The sequence below is a fragment of the Octopus bimaculoides genome, chromosome 19, assembly GCF_046866305.1.
Source record: "Octopus bimaculoides isolate indiv1 chromosome 19, ASM4686630v1, whole genome shotgun sequence".
NCBI classification, from domain to species: Eukaryota; Metazoa; Mollusca; class Cephalopoda; order Octopoda; family Octopodidae; genus Octopus; species Octopus bimaculoides.
In genome coordinates, this window is record NC_142946.1 from 2,659,663 (window position 1) to 2,676,703 (window position 17,041).

Below are 17,041 nucleotides of genomic sequence, written 5' to 3' on the forward strand. Positions count from 1 at the left end.
GCCACTCCTGCGCCTATAAGACTATTCTTCAAAGCAAGACTGGATTGTGTCATGAGGTCTGCTTGATCTGGGTCAACAATATGGAATTAAAGAGCAATACAAAATCCTGGGAAATAATTGGGACACACTTGCCAAACAAGTGCAGCTCTGAATTAAGGTTTATATTTTTCTGAAACCAGGGGCGGGGGAATGGAGTAAAATTGTTACAATCACATCTCGAAACCAGCTAAAAAATGATGGTGGGAGTGAGAGGTTGTGAGGTTTATGCCTTATCTATGGACATTATAGAGTGAAGCGAGTTCAAATAAGAATGGAAAATGATGTGCTTACTCAGTTATTTCTAAAGTTTCGAAAGTTTACTAAATTATTACAAGATGTTTAAACTTCTCTGGCAATTTTACCTTCAAATTTCCGTTTTTTAAGGTTCACTGACAACTTGGGAAAATCAAAGAGGTTTCACTTTTTTGACCCAACATTTTCCCATCCAGCAGTCCAAGTAGAATTTTCGTCATTGGCACTCCTTTATCCTAGTTTTTAATACAATGTAGATAAGTTTTTATAGCAATATTTTAACTTATCACTTATACACACACCCCTGTTTCTTAAAATACTTGAACTCTATTTAGCAATGGTTACCCATTCTTTTGTAGCTAGGAGAGCCATATTGTCCCTTAAAAAGCATTTTACTATCATCTTGTCGTATCTAGCCCATTAACAGTTATGCCCTGACAGGAAAACACTTCAGCTCTGGTCTTACATGAACCAAAAGTAAATTTATTCCCTTTTGGTCTTATCTTATTATTTTCCATTTTCTGAATAGAAAATTATTTTTAACTGACTCAAACTCAATGGTTTGATCACCTTTAGACTATTAATTCCAAATACTTTATCTGATGCCTCATATTTTGTGACAATGAAATATTTTTGATCTATTTCTGAAATTGTTTTCTTTGCCTTATCATTGACTGTTGTGAAAATGTGACTTATTTGTTTCTGGTTGCTTATCAGATCCTCCTAAATCCATTGTTTTATTGGAGTCTGACACATCACCAGTCCCACGATGTTTTTTTTTTTTTTACCTCAAGGTCAGCAGCAATGATCGAGCAGACCCATGATGGAAGGTTTTCCAACTATGACCATTCCGTCTTTTATTCAATGTTTCTAATACTATATTATCAAAGGTGACCTATATATATATATATTTATTTAAAAGATGTTCTGAATGAGATTTGGTTGCTATTTCTCGTATAGGTCACGCGACAACATAGAGCTTGCCTTATCATCAATCTATCTCATGATGCCATAAACGATTGCTGACTAAGAAGGACATGACGGGGAGGGCGGGGGCGGCTTCATCGTCGTCGTGGTTACAATATGCTCAACTTGTTTACACAGAAATTTAACGATAGATTTGTAGCATCTGAGGATGTGAGTTAATGGTGGTGGGTGTGTTTTAGAAGAACCTGGGAGTAATTAAGTCTAGTACAATTAGAGAGAGAGAGAGAGGTGGGGGTTAAAAAAACCATCAACCGTTGTTGCGGTATGTTGGCAATTGACGCCGGTGAAACACATAACTGGTTCCTTAGAAATGTATCGACCTCATAATTACGAAACGAAATCGAAGATAATAATCCATAATATACACATTTATATTATTTGTAAGACAATTCATCTGTTGTGCTTCATTCACTGGCGCTGTAGGTTCAAGTCCAGATATATTCATTTTTCGTTTGATAAGAAAATAAGATTGTAGTAGACAGTATTAAAGCTTTTTACCAACCGAGTTGTAATATAGCGAAATAATATTTTATACAGAGATTATATGATTGCCGATTATATTTCCAATGCCTTACCATTGTAAAAAGATTGTTTAGTTTTTGACGTAATGATAATTTTTTTTTTTTTTTTTTAAAAAGGTTGATTTTTCGTGTCGGTGTACTTGTAGACATTAACCAAAAATAATAAATAACAAGTCATAAATTGGTAGAAGTGACAAGTATAAAAAGGATTATAATTTCCAAAGCACGTTTTCGCCCATATCTGCCCCTTCAGTTCTATCTCTTCAGACTTTACATCATCTCAAGCATCAATTGCGTCAGAAAAAGTTCAATTTCAAAAGAAATTACGTATTTCTTGGTTTTCTAAAAAAAAATTTTTTTTAATTCCTAACAATCTTTGAGATGTGCAAAGTGTGTTCTTGTTGTTTTTTCATATCAGAATATGGTGAAACTATACGATTATGAGATACCAAAAATAGAAATACTCAAAATAAGTGCAGAGCATATATTCAAGTCTCTTGTTCATTTATTTCACTAAAACAGACACGTTAAGGACTGTTTTCGTTTAATAGTTCTTTTCCCCCACTTTTCCTCGGATTTTATACAAGATCTTTATGAGAGATTGCAAACGATCCATTTAGAGGAGCAATAAGTCTGAATTAAGAACTAATATCTGGTAGAGAGGATCTGTATATAGTTTCGGGTAGGAATCGCATTCTTTCAGTTTCCGTCTACCAAATCCACTTGCAAAGTCTTGTCCAAGGCTATAGTAGAAGACCCTTGCCCAAGATGCCACACAGTGGAACTGAACCCTGGGCTATGTGGTTGGGAAGCCTCTCAGCCTAACAAGATGTAAAACAAATCTATATTTGCTTCTTTTACTTTTAATTTCATGTCTCTTGCATTCTTCTTTCTCTTCTTTCTTACCCCCCCTCTCTCTCTCCTCCCTCTCGCACAATCTTACTCATTAGCTAACAACTCCAACATTGTAATTTTTCAAAAAACTTTATTCTTTGACTCCTCTTACCGATTTTCTTCCGCTGCTGACACACTTCTATGCTTTCTAGCCCCATACACCAATACGAGATGTCTTCTCAAGACAAATGCTACAATATTGAACACTTCTTACAGTGTATCCATGTTAAGTTAGATATACAAATTACTTCTCTTTATATTACTTTCCCCTCAGCAAAAAACAACCACACCACTCCATCAAATATCTATTAATAATTCTTCCTGGTATTCAATAAAATAAGTCTTTTATTTTCCATTTTATTCTGGTTTGAAATGGCAGCAGTTAATTTTCCACCAAACTGCAATATCCAGTTATGACTGCATACTTTGGTATGTCCGTAGTTTGACTTTTTCAATTGAACTTCTTTCATTATTTAAGGAAAAAAAAAATGTACCTAGAAATGTTTTGTGCATTACTTCACTGTAATAGCTATGTTTTGCCCCTGACTGAGTCAACAGAAGCCTATTATTAACTAATGTAACATCAAATAGCAACTTAATAGTTATTCTTTAATAGTTAAATCAAGATTCATCTTATATTTTTATTTAGAATTTTTTATATTTATTTCGAGAGTGATGCATTTACTTCTTGTTCAAGAGTAAGGCACCAATACTTGAGTCTTGAAATTCCTTTTGTGATAGAAAATATGTGAAGAAACTCTTTCTTAAATAAGCCAAAGCTGGTTTACTTGATACTGGTCAAAGAGTTAACAGTCTATATTGTCATTGATTCTATACTGTGTCAACTGATTCTGTCCAACCATCTGTAAATAAGATGCTACATGGGTGTGTGTGTAGAATAGGAGAGTTTTAAAATCATTGTTTTATTTGTTTTTTTTAACGAAGTCTTCATAGATACCTGTAATGCAAAAAACTTAATGTTATGGTTGTATAGTTCTGGCATAGGCCAAGCAAATTTTGTGAACATTTGTGCTTCAGTTTGACATGCAAAGGGGTTGGTACAATTAGGGCCCATATTGATCCGTCTGAGGAAGAAATCAGCTACTTTGTCTTTTTCTTTAACAGTTTCCATTCTCCTCTAGACTTTACCTTTAATATTTCCATCAACTTCCTTGATGTCTCTATTGCTAGACACTCCTAAATCTGTTTATCCCTTCTCTTAATCTCATCCATTCTCCTGCATTATTTTAAACCAACAGCTTGGCTGAAAGGAGAATTCAATGTTGGTAAAAGGTAAAAAGTTCCCTGATAAACTCTTTGCAAAGGATCCCTGCCTACCTTGAATGTATATAACAATCATATTTAGATGTTATTGTTGTCAGTGCCAGATGATTAGACAAAGGTCATGATAGCTTTTAATTATCAAATTATCATTACTTCCAGTATAATGTAAAAGTTAGATTCTTAGAATTGATTTTATTTTCAATTTGTTGGTGTGAATTCTAATGAGAATCACTTATTAATCGATTTTGCATTTGTTCACATCACCTCTAACAATGTTCTTCAATTTGGATAATTTCGATATATTTTCCATGGTCTACATCCTACTTTCTTTCATAATTGGTTTTATGGGTGAGTAAGCCTCCATGGTTTATTTTAATAGTAAGCTATTATTAAGATCACCATCATCATCATCATCACCATTATCATTGTCAGTTATACTGGAAACAATAGTTATTATTGTTAGTATAATGCATAACTAATTCTGGCTGGTTTGAAGCCTTTATAATGACTGACATTAATTCAGTTTTGTCTACTTAATAAGATTGCTTTAAGGGTTCTTCATGAAATTCTCCTGCCTATTCGTCCGGACATTGTCTTTTTGTAGTAAACTGTAACTTACCAAACCTATTTCAGATCATTTGAGGCAGCAGATGTTGATGAAACGTATTTAGCATTTTTATAGGTTTTAACCTCTCTGTTGTGTTGTTTGCATCCAGATTGATCCTAATTCTATTCTGCAATCAAAGTTAAGTGGTCATTTCTTTAACATCAGTTTGGTTTTGAGTAAAAAATCTGAAAACATCATTATCATTATCATTATTATTATTATCATTATCTTCTTTCAATTTTGTTTCCTTTTCTTGCCGAGTGTCTTCCCAACACCTAGAGCAAAGAAGCGCACTGTATACATTGATAGGCCCCATTAAAATAAACACACCAGATTGTTCATTTACAAAGTCATATGATAGAAAAAGAAGGGGAAGAAAGACAGAAAAAAAAAGAAAAAGAAAACAGAAAATAAAGAGGGGAAAGAAAAGAAAATTCACAGCGACAATGCTCTTCTCAGTACGTGTGACCAGTTACCAGTTAAGACATTCTTTTGCACTTCCTGCATGGATGGTAAGCCAGGGGTCATCCTCAAATAATTTTCATTCCCCTTTTTTTTATCCTTCCAAATGCTCCCAAGATCACTGGTATCGTAACCTTCGTCGTTATTGTTGTTATCATATCTTTCTGCTATTACAATCCTGACTGTTTCTTCTTCAATTTGATTTTCAGTTTCCCAACACTTTTCCAATCCAATGTCCGAAAGTATGTCGGGAAGGAAACGAAATCGAAATCGAGAAGTTGTAGCTGCATCATCAGAACCTATTGGGATTCGAGCCCCTCGTCCTTTACCCATAGACAGCGTAAGTATTATTGAAACCATCACTTTATTAGGGGTACCCCTTTTGTTGTCAAAAGTGTCTGCTTAGAAATATGATTTACGTTTGCTGGATTTAAGTGGGTTTCTTTTTATTTTAAAAGTTTATATTTTCAAATTAATAATCAAAAAATTAAAATCATTTAGTAATTAATGCAAATATCAGCTAATGGAGTGGTTTGTGAAAATTGTTAATGTTTTTATTCCTTATATTACTAGATAAAATCATTATGACATTTTAGTACCAGCTTCATTAACAGAAAAATGATTAATTATTATTTAAAAAAGTCATCATTCATAGTATGGAAGGCCTGCCATAGAGTAGTAGGCATCTCATAGAATGGAAGATCTCCCATCCATTTCTTTGTGATTTCTCCCTAATTTCTTGAGACTAAACTGCATCTAATTCTATCAGTGATCTTCACTTGATTTCCATCCTTTAATCATTTTACTCGTAGATGTCTCCATTGCCATGAAGAATCTCAAAGGCTGGTGCTTAAACTTTATGTCTTGGATGAGTCTCACACACATACACACACACATACACACACACACACACATACACACACACACACACACACTGTGTATTCTGTCTGTTTCTTTTACCAAAAACAAAACAAAAAAATTTTTTTAATCTTATACAATTCCAATACAGAGTCTGAGTGAGAAAATTGAATGAAAATTTGCTGATTCCAGAATAATTCTACATGTCTTGTATAGCAGTCCATCATTTACATGGTAGATAAGTTCCACGTCTGGCCATGTAAATTGAAACCATCTAAATGAAGGAACCTGGCAGAATCTTAAGAAATGTCACAAAAAACATCCCTGAGCTGTTTGTTTTGGATCCTTATGTATTGAGTTCTTATTCCACTGAATCAAATTTGCCCTTCATTTCTCTGGAGTTGATGGAACAAAGCATTACCTAAGTACTGGAGTTGATAGTCTTGTCTAACCTCATTCCCCCTAAATTATTGGTTTTGTGCTCAAAGCAGAAACAAATAATGGCCTCTGTTCCTGTCAACCAACTTTCGGCTTATCACACATCACTGAAGCCCCCCTCTCCTCCTCCTCTCTGCCATCCATGGTATCAATCTCACCTTCTACTAAGGCCAAGAGTACAGCCCCATCATTCTCCTCCCCCTTTCACTTCAGTTTTGTGCAATAATCAACATCCTAATCCATTGCTATACATTTATAAGGAAGTATGAACAACTTGTGTCAATGTTTGAGAATATTTCACTCACTCTTAATTTGATTTCACTAAGAATTCTGACGTGACTTCCTTGTTATTTCAGAGTCCCGGTGCTGCACCATTCCATTACGATGAAATTGCGACTCAAGAAAGAGAAGCCTGTGACTATTCCATTAAAATTACATATGAGATGGCTCTGGCAGGGCAAGGTAACATCTTTGAAATATTTTCTCGTTAACAGGTGAAACTTCTCATTTTATAAACAACTGTATTTTCCTGAGGCCCATTCTCTTAACGATTGCTTCAGCCGTTTGAAGCAGGAGGAAACATTTCAACAATATTCCAATTACATTTATTAGGATTTGGGATTTAAAACCTGCTTGTTATTTTCTTGAGTTTGTTTCTCTTTTATTTTAAACAACTTTACATTATTTACATTTGACGGAGATTTGTCCACAACGTTTTGGCTGATATACCTTCCAGTTTTCATCAGGTGTCTTGGGGAAATTTCAAGTATCGGTATTTTTAATAACAATCTTATCCTTATTTATATAAATTTATATATATATATATATATATATATATATATATATATATATATACACACACATATACATAATACGTATGCAGAAAATTACATCAGATAAAATAAATTAAATTAAAATCACAAGCAGGTGAGATTTTAAAAGATTTGTAATTTTCTGTATACGTATTGTGGTCACCCAACCTTGAGATTCTAATAAAAAATATATATGTATACATTTGATTGTATTCTCAATTGGAATATGCATTGGCTCAATATATTGAGTCCTTTCGTGTTATTTTGTGAAAAGAGTTACACTTTGTTATTATCTAATATATATATATATATATACATACACACACACACACACACACACACACACACATGTACATATATATAATTAAAACCTGCTTGTTATTTTCTTGATTGTGTTTCTCTTATCGTTCAAAAGTAGGGCACCAGTACTTGAGTATTGAAGTTCCTTTTGTTATAGAAAATATGTAAAGAAACTGTGTGTGTTTGTGTATACACACACACACATACATACATACAGCATGTTTGGGCTATATTCAACAGATTTCTCTCTCTCTCTCTCTCTCTCTCCCCAGCCGGGTAGCTTTGTACCTCCTCTACAGTAAGACACCTGTTGGAATTTCAACCATGTTTCATGGTCTCATGCCACAACAGCCCCTTTATAGGATCCAGTTAGCTCAAGGCATCATCAGGAGGAACCACGTCTGGTTTTGGCCCCTACTCCTCTACCGTTTTGACGTGCCCCCCCCCCTTTCAAAGGTGTCTTCAGCTCTGGTGTTGAGTGCATGTCTTCTTTCTTCTGTCCCCTGGCCTCTTAGATGCAGCGTCAATGAGTGTCAGCGGCCGACTGACTGTTTTGTCAAATTTCCCAAAAGCCCTGTTCAAAGATGTGGGGCTGCATGATGTTACCCTCACTGGAGACATACCCAAAGACCATTACAGTTTGAAAAACTTGGTTCTTATGATAGGTGAGACATCATATAGATTGTAGGCAAGTGCTCACAGAGCATTGAACAGCACTCATGAATTTGGCATTTTGATGTCGTCTTGATGCAGGTAGTTTGTCCCGTCCACCTCTGACTTTTAGTTCATGCAATTGAAAAGAACTGCATTATTTGTGGTATGACCCAATATTATGGATAGGTGTGTGTACTCTTGTTTTTGACATCATGTGATGTTGGTAAATGACCATCACCACCATACAAATGGTGTCCGTTTCCAATTTCTTGTATGTCAGCACAAGTGATCTATATTTTATTTGCAGCTATAGATTTATTAGGTAAATCATTTTTAATGGTTTAAGTTGTTGTTGTTGTAAGCAAGAACAATAGAAATGCTTTGACTATTTCTGATTCATTATCACATGACTTGGCCTTTGATCCCGAGTTATTTTCAGTTGTGAGGATATGGTGTGTCACTCTACTATCTCTATGTTTGCACCATATTTTTTAATAAAAATAATCTTTTGTGACTCCGGTTTTAATTTCTGTAAAATTCTCCGTAAGAAGATAATATTGTCATTAATAAAATGTCCATAACAATAACAGCTGCTGTTAATACCTCTTCTTCCTGAAGGTAAAATGCAGGTCTTGTCTGTATCAGGACCACAGCGTCTTGCCTATCATGCATCAGTAATTTCATTCAGAGTTACCATTCTCCTAGACTGGTTGCCTGCATGTCGGTTGGGTGGGATCCACATTGCTTCTATGCTGGGTTTTTTTTTTTTTGTATGGTTGACCGACTGGTTGATCTTTCTATAACCAACCGTCTTACAGTGTAGACTAGGGACATTTTGTAGTGTTGCTGATATTAAAGAGATTGCTGTTGGAACAGCAAAATGGCGCAGGTGACTGTTTTAATGACCCTTCCTGAAGGGTCGATAAAATAAATACCAGTAATACATAGTGGTAATACATCTGACTATAATTGTCTCTAATATATTTGTGGCCCTGAGCCAAAGCAAGAATTCTTTATTGTTTATTTAATGTTTGTTCATGTTTCTTTATTTGCCCTCCTTCTAGGACGCAAGGTCCGAGTTTATGCTGATGGCATCTATGACATGTTCCACAGTGGCCATGCTCGACAGCTAATGCAGGCTAAAATGGCGTTCCCTAACTCATATCTCTTGATTGGAGGTAAGTTAGTTTTTATTCATCAGTCATTTTGACGTTTCTATAGATACCATACTGGCACTAAGAAACCTGATCATACAAGACATTTCAGTAGAATAGAATAGAGAGAGAGAGAGAGTGTGTGGATGTGTTGTGTGGATGTGCAATTTGGTAGTACATGTTAAAACATGCAAAATTAAAGAGATATTTGAATGTCTTTATATTTCTAATGTTTTGTTTTGTTCTAAAATTTTAATACTTTTTTCATGTTTTGGTGTTAGATTATATATAAATATTTTAACACTTTGCTGTGGCCAACATTTTCAGATTCGTTCAAATAATTCCTTTCGAGGGAAACTTTTTTTGTAATATTTTGTCATAAATTCTTAAGAATTCCAAACTAAAAGCTATTCAAAGAAAATCATATTAGCATATCAACCTCAAAACTTCATTGATTCTTTGGCAAAATCTCTTGATGACTGCTACTTCATTTCTCCCAGATGGCCTTTATTATCAGCTGGACACCTTCTCCAATTGACCAACAAAGTAATAGGAAAATGGCTGAAGTTTACTGCTGGACACTGTGTGAAGACTCTACTTGAGTTGCCTTTTAGCTCAGTCCTCAACTGGGCATTAACCCATAAGATGTGGGCATCTTTTCAAAGCTACGGACAAGATACTAGCAGTAGACTGTGTTGATGGCATGACTTGCTTTTGAGGACACAGGAGACATGTTATGTCTGTTTTAACCACTGATACATGTGCAAGTTGTAGTTGACTGGTGGTGGTGGTAGTGGTGGTGGTGGTAGTGGTGGTGGTGGTGGTAGTGGTGGTGGTGGTGGTGGTGGTGGTGGCAGCGGTAGGTTAAATGAATGGAAATGTTGGTTTTGAAAACTTTATTGTTAAGTCACTTCCTAGTATTGAGAAATACTGATTTCAAATTTTGGCACGAGGCCAGCAATTTTTTCTGTGGGAGTGGGGGAGGGAGGGATAAGTTAATTACATCGAGCCCAGAGTTCAGCTGGTACTTATTCTATCAACCCCCGAAAGAATGAGAGGGAAAGTCGGTGAAATTTGAACTCAGAACGTAAGAACAGATGAAATGCCACAAACCATTTTGCCTGGTGCTACCAATTCTGGCAGTTGGCCATCTGAGTATTGAGAAATATTGAGACCATAAAACACGTGTGTGTGAGTGTAAATCACACATGGGTTCAGTCCCACTGCGTGGCACCTTGAGGATGTGTCTTCTACTATAGCCTTGGGCCGATCAAAACCATGTGAGTGGATTTGGTAGAGGGAAACTGAATATATATCATCATCATCATCATCATCATCTTATAGAGTTTCTACATACGCCTTTTCTACAGATCAAGCAGGGCCATCTACCTGAAGGGATTTGTGGTTTGTCTGCCTTCCTACTTATTAGGACTTTGGTTTTAGCTAGGTTGACTCTATGGCCCTTTGATTCTAACCCTTGCTTCCACACCTGAAACTTCTCTAGTTTTGATAGTGACTCAACAATTATTGCAAGGTCATCAGCATTGAGGAGCTCCCAGGGGCATCCTGTTTTGAATTCCTCTGTTATTGCCTGGAGGACTATGATAAATAGGAGGGGGCTGAGGACTGAGCCTTGGTGGACCCCTACCTCTACCGGGAATTCTTCACTGTACTCGTTGCCAACCCTCACCTTACTGACAACGTCCCTGTACATGGCTTGCACAGCACTCACTAACCTTTCATCTATCCCTAGTTTCCTCATTGACCACCAGATAAGGGATCGGGGGACCCTGTCAAAAGCTTTCTCCATGTATATATTTGTGTGTCTGTGCTTGTCCCCCCACCATTGCTTGACAACCAATGTTGGTATGTTTACATCCCTGTAACTTAGTGGTTTAGTAAAAGAGAGCAACAGAATAAGTACTAGGCTTACAAAGAATAAGTCCTGGGGTTGACATGTTCGATTAAAGGCAGCACTCCAGTATGGCCACAGTCAAATGATTGAAACAAGTAAAAGAATAAAAGTATATATATATATATATATATATATATATATATATATATATATATACATATATATACATATATATATACATACAGCAGAACCTCGGTTTTTGAACAACTCTGATTGCAAATAAATTGTACTTTATCTCCTGTCTTTCTCAAATTCATTTAATATAGTTTATGAACTCCTCTGATCACGTATAAATCGTGCTTTATATATGTATCAACATATATATATAAAGCATTATTTATTCGCGATCAGAGTTGTTCGAAAACCGAGGTGTTACTGTATAATTATTTCTAATTTAAGCAGAAAGCCTGAAATTTAGCAGGATGGGTTTAATCGCTACCATCGACCCAATACTTTACTTGTACTTTATTTTATTAACCCTGGAAAGATGCAAGGCAGGGTTTAACTCAGCAGGATTTAAACTCAAAATATAAAGAGCCACGAGAGATGCCACTAAACATTTTGCGTGATAAGCTAATGGTTCTACCAACTCGCTGTATTAATAATGGAATGATAAAATATTAAAGATACAAGTTGACAACATATTTCTAAATAATGACTATTTCTGATTGGTATAATTAATATAATGTTAAAGAGGTGTAATTGTTATGAATTTGCAGTATGTAACGAAGAACTAACACATCTCATGAAAGGACGTACGGTTATGGACGAGTTTGAACGTTATGAAGCAGTTCGACATTGTCGTTACGTTGATGAATTAATTACTGACGCTCCCTGGACCATTACTGATGACTTTTTAGAGAAACACAAGGTATTCCAATCATCATTTGAGGGTCATCTTTAATTAAGGATTTCAGTAATTAATAACTTCCCATCTTTGTCTCTTATTTTATATCACACCAACATTCCATTCTGTTGTTATAAAATCTACATCATTATATACACTGCTCAGTGCTATTTTATTTATATATATCCAATATGTATCCAGTGCCAACAGTTGTTATATAGCCAACACTTAATAACACATTTGAAATTGTGCAATTATGCAATTAACTTCTATAATCAATGCCATTATGTAATCAACCGTGTTGTTGATTAGCTAATAGTGTCAATATGTAATCAAGACTATCATTATAGTGTGGTTAGTTATCGTTGTGCAATAATCCACATCATTATACATTAGCAGAGTTATTTATGTGTTTAACAGTATTATTGTGTATCATGGAATCTGTAAGAGCAGTGTTATGGAATGAAGTGTCATAACTTAATCGGCAAAACCGTTATGCATTCAATCAATCAACTTCCTCCGCTTTCCCCTCCCACCTTTCCTCCGTCTCCCCTTCTTCCCTTTCTCCTTCTTCTGCCTTTTCTTCTCCCACCCCCTGTCATCGTTGTTTCACATTAATTTTCCCAGGCTTCCATGAGGCAGATTTTCTGCCGCTAGATGTTCTTCCTGTCACCAACCCTCACCTGTTTCCAGCCAAGGTAACATTTCCCCTTGGCCAGACATGTTTTATCTCATGGAAGACTGGAAACAAACAACCTCATTTGTATGGCAATGATTCTTGTTTTGCATCTTCCTCTGCTCTAAGGACTGGGTCATCAGTATTTAGGGCTTCCATAATAAACAATGTCCATATTGAACCAACAATGTCTTCTTAGAGTCATTAAACATCCTCATGGTCTTTATTTTCTTTTACTTTCTCAATAATTATTTTTTCCTTCCTTCTCTTCATTTTCTAATTTCTATTCCTCAACTTTATTATAAATGGTGTCCATTCTTGGCACCTGTTGAATTACACTTTTCTTCTTTAATAACACTTTAATAAGATAAATCCTATGCAAAGGTCACATCTCCATTAAATGACCTTTTCAATGTTAAACAGGTGACACTTATGTAAATAAGTTTAGTGTTTTCTTTGTTTATTGTTTTTACCTGACAATATTGTCACATCTGTCAAACTTGAAAGTAAAACAACTCACATTCCTCTGAGGAAATTTTTTTTTTTTTTTAAATTTTGTTGCTCAAGCTGTTTCTGTTTTTCTTTTGTCTTTGCATTTATTGTTTTTTTCACAAATTTAAATTTTAAATTTTGTTTATAAAACTATTTCCAGATTGATTTTGTTGCTCATGACGATCTCCCCTATGCTGCTGTGGACAGTGAAGATGTCTACAAAGACATCAAAGCACGAGGAATGTAAATATTCTCTTCCAGTTCTGTTGAATTACAATGTCTAACAAGATTTTTGTCCTTGGGTAACAACTGTTACCTCCTATTTGCTGATCCCTAGAAAGAATGAAAAATGGCTAATGTTTCCTTCAAACTGCTTTTGTTATGATATCTATTCAAACCCCAAAGAATCCCTCTCAACACATGGCTATGATGCTCCCCCACTACTCCTGCTCATCATCGGGGATGCACATATTGTTAGCCACTAAGGGACATGCTCAGGTGGTTAAGGTCAAGCAACTGACAAGCAAGTCTGTGGTTTTGAGCAGAATATTTGCTATAACGATATTTCTGCTTCAGCAACTCAGTGCTGAATCTGTTTGAAATGTAATGGAAAACAGGTCAGTTTCAGAACATTGATGTCCAGGTCACAAAAGCATAGTTTGAAGGGAATAAAAGTCATTTCTTTTGATTTCTAGATAGAAGCAAATTAGAAATAACACTTACTGGTAAAGACAAAAAAAAAAAAAAACGAAAAAAGTTTTGTCTCACGATGTTATAATTAATTGCTTATAGCTGTTATTGATTCATGTTCTCTTTAGTGGCTCTGACGAAAAGAGGTTCTGTTGTTGTGTGAGAGAGTCAAGAAGTCTAACAGAATCATCCCAGCTGTTCAAGATAAGAAAATCGAAATAGTACCACATAAGATATTTAAATAATTCTATCAGTTGTAATGTTAATTAAATAATCTATGACTTATTTCTACTGTTCAAAGTCTTCTGTTACATTTTTTACTGCTTTGTTTGACACACAAAAAGTTAAAGCATTTTTAGTAAACCATGTTCAGCTCTTGCTCAAATTCCTTTTCTTAATTTTAATTTTTCTTGTTTCGCTCTAAAGTCATTCATTTTGCCCATTCTGTAGCTCTATATAAAGGGGCAAGAAATATTCAGCATAAGAGACCCAATTACAATCGTCAGGTGTCTAGCTAACAGCTATCCATTTTCATCTTCCTTATAAATTCCACGATAGGTTCTTTCTTGTAGTTTATCTTCTAAACCAATGTTTTTTTTCTAAAAGCATTTTAATAAAAATACATTTTTTAAATGTTTGTGATTTCTCAGGTTTCTTGCTACTAAAAGAACTGAAGGAATTTCTACAACAGATATCATTGCTCGTATCATAAAAGACTACGATATGTATGTACGGAGAAACTTGTCCAGAGGTTATACTGCTAAAGAGTTAAATGTTGGTTTCATGAAGGTGGGTCCAGCAGGCTTCTATTCGTTTCCTTCTTTGTGGTAGTTTTCTTTGCTGCTGTTTTTTTATACATATTTCCTTAGAGAATCAGAGAGGTGGAGTATGCTGTCAGAGGTGACGATGGTGGTGGTGGTGGTGGTTGGGAGGATGTAAAGCTAATAGTTGAGCTCCATTCCTGACCTAAATGGCAAGAACCAACAACATCATCATCAGCATCATCACCATCATCATCATCATCAACCACATACACGAAGCAGTGTACACTAAGACCATCGTTTTATAGTGAGACAACACCATTATCAACACTAGCCAACACTCAACACCTCCACCACTCTGTATACATTAACCTCAACACACCACAAACATCTATACCATTACTCAATACCTACAATAAACACTCAGGACGTAGGGAGTGAGGCTGCTTGACGATTACTTGGTGCTAATTGATTCTCTAACTGGGCCCCAGTTAGAATTTTCTTCAGGTTGAGTAGTCCAACCCACTCAAAAAGTCCCTGAATAAGAGTTGTTTAAGGATGATGAATGAAACATCCATGTCTCCTGAGAAGAATTATTCAAACCTCAAAGACTTCCTCTCAACCCATGGCTATGATGCTCCCCGATGACTCCGGCTCCTGATCAGATGCACATATCGTCAGCCACCAAGGGATATGCTCAACTGGTTAAGGTCAAACGAATGACAAGCAAATCTGTGGTATTGAGCAGAATATTAAATACTAAATAACCGAGTAACTTCTACAATATTACACACATCCCACTTAATAATATATGGTTTATATTTTCTATATTTTTTTGTTTTGTTTTAATTTCAGGAAAAGAAGATCCAATTTGAAGATAGATATGGCAAGCTGAAAGACAAAGGCAAGTCATTAAGGAGAGGCTTCATGGATAAAGGAGGAGAATTACTTCATAAATGGGAGGAGAAATCGAAAGAATTCATTGGCAATTTTTTGGACCTTTTTGGCAGAGACGGCAAAATTGTAAGAAAGCTAAATTATTTCCCTTTTTACAGTTTTTAATGGAAAGATGCAAGAATTGGAATATTTTTGCATCCGTTGTGCTTTGGGTTGGGTCGGTTGCCACAGCCTCAGTTATTTCTTATTTAGAGTTAAGTGGAATAAATTAAATAATACCTGGTAAAATAGTTATTGTAATTAAATTAAAATTTTCGGTTATTAAAGAGAAGTAATTAAAATGGAGATAACTTAGAACTAGTTGTTGCCTCAGTGAGGCCCAATGTTCGAAGGTCGTGCTTCACCACCTCATCCCAGGTCTTCCTGGGTCTACCTCTTCCACATGTTACCTCTACTGCTAGGGTGTGACACTTTTTCACACAGCTGTCCTCATCCATTCGCAACACGTGACCATACCAGCACAGTCATCTCTCTTGCACACCTCATCTGATGCTTCTTAAATCCAACTTTTCTCTCAGGGCGCTTACACTCTGTCTTGTATACACAATGACATTACACATCCAGCGGAGCATACTGGCTTCATTCCTTGCAAGCTTACGCATGTCCACAGCAGTCACGGCCCATGTTTCACTGCCATGTAGCATAGCTGTTCGTACACGTAATTACATAATGTGTGTGTGTGTGTGTGTTAAGCAGTATTCTATGTCTTATATCGTTTAACGTCCGCTTTCCATGCTAGCATGGGTTGATATATATATATATATTGAAGGAAAGTGAATCAGTGTGCTGATTAATGCTTTGCTCTTCCAGAGTACTTGGATAAATGAAGGGCGCCAGCGGATGGCCAGAGCCATTTCACCAAGTTCCAGTCCTTCTCGAGATTTCTCTCCGCCAAGTCCACCCATTTCTTCAAGGTCACCCAGCCCCTCCAGTCCTCCAGCCAAACGAAGTCGTATGTCAGACATTGCAATGGAAGAGGAAGATGGAGAAGAAAGGAATTTCATCAATGAAGAAGAGGAGTATCCGTTGTCGGACTCTGAAGAAGACCAAGAAGAAATGTAACTTATTTTTATTCTCTCAAAAAACAGCAGCAAAAATAAAAAATGCTTTTTTTAAAAAAGAAAAATTTCAAAATGATAACAGCCTTTCATCAGATCTGTTGCAATCTGTCACCAGTTTTGGTTGATCTATTTATATTAAGTAGTAAAAAGGTTGAATAAGGGAATTAAAGATATTTTAGTTGGGTGCATATATATATATATATATGCTTGCAAGGATTAAATACTGACGGAGGGTACACATAACTGATTAAATGGTTGGTTCCATATTTTATTGTTAACCCCCTTTTGATATAAACCTGCCAGTGATTGCCTCACACTCATATATATGAAAAAATGGAAAAAAAAAAACTTCTTGTTTTATATTATTTACTTTTCAGTTG

At 35.7% G+C, this 17,041-nt stretch overlaps 1 protein-coding gene across 4 annotated transcripts in view; it reads left to right on the forward strand.

Annotated features, from left to right (window-relative positions):
• Positions 1-17,041, forward strand: part of LOC106882695 (choline-phosphate cytidylyltransferase A) — a 28,388-nt gene that overhangs the window by 5,703 nt on the left and 5,644 nt on the right. For 2 of the 4 annotated variants that reach the window (XM_089366491.1, XM_089366493.1), the window contains exons 2-9: positions 5,256-5,386; positions 6,699-6,804; positions 9,173-9,286; positions 11,897-12,048; positions 13,353-13,435; positions 14,533-14,671; positions 15,499-15,666; positions 16,411-16,658. In XM_089366491.1, coding sequence (XP_089222617.1) covers positions 5,256-5,386; positions 6,699-6,804; positions 9,173-9,286; positions 11,897-12,048; positions 13,353-13,435; positions 14,533-14,671; positions 15,499-15,666; positions 16,411-16,658 — 1,141 coding nt within the window. Of the gene's footprint in view, positions 1-1,462; positions 1,698-4,965; positions 5,097-5,255; positions 5,387-6,698; positions 6,805-9,172; positions 9,287-11,896; positions 12,049-13,352; positions 13,436-14,532; positions 14,672-15,498; positions 15,667-16,410; positions 16,659-17,041 lie in introns of those variants that run through there. The other 2 variants (XM_089366490.1, XM_089366492.1) reach the window with 2 other exon arrangements.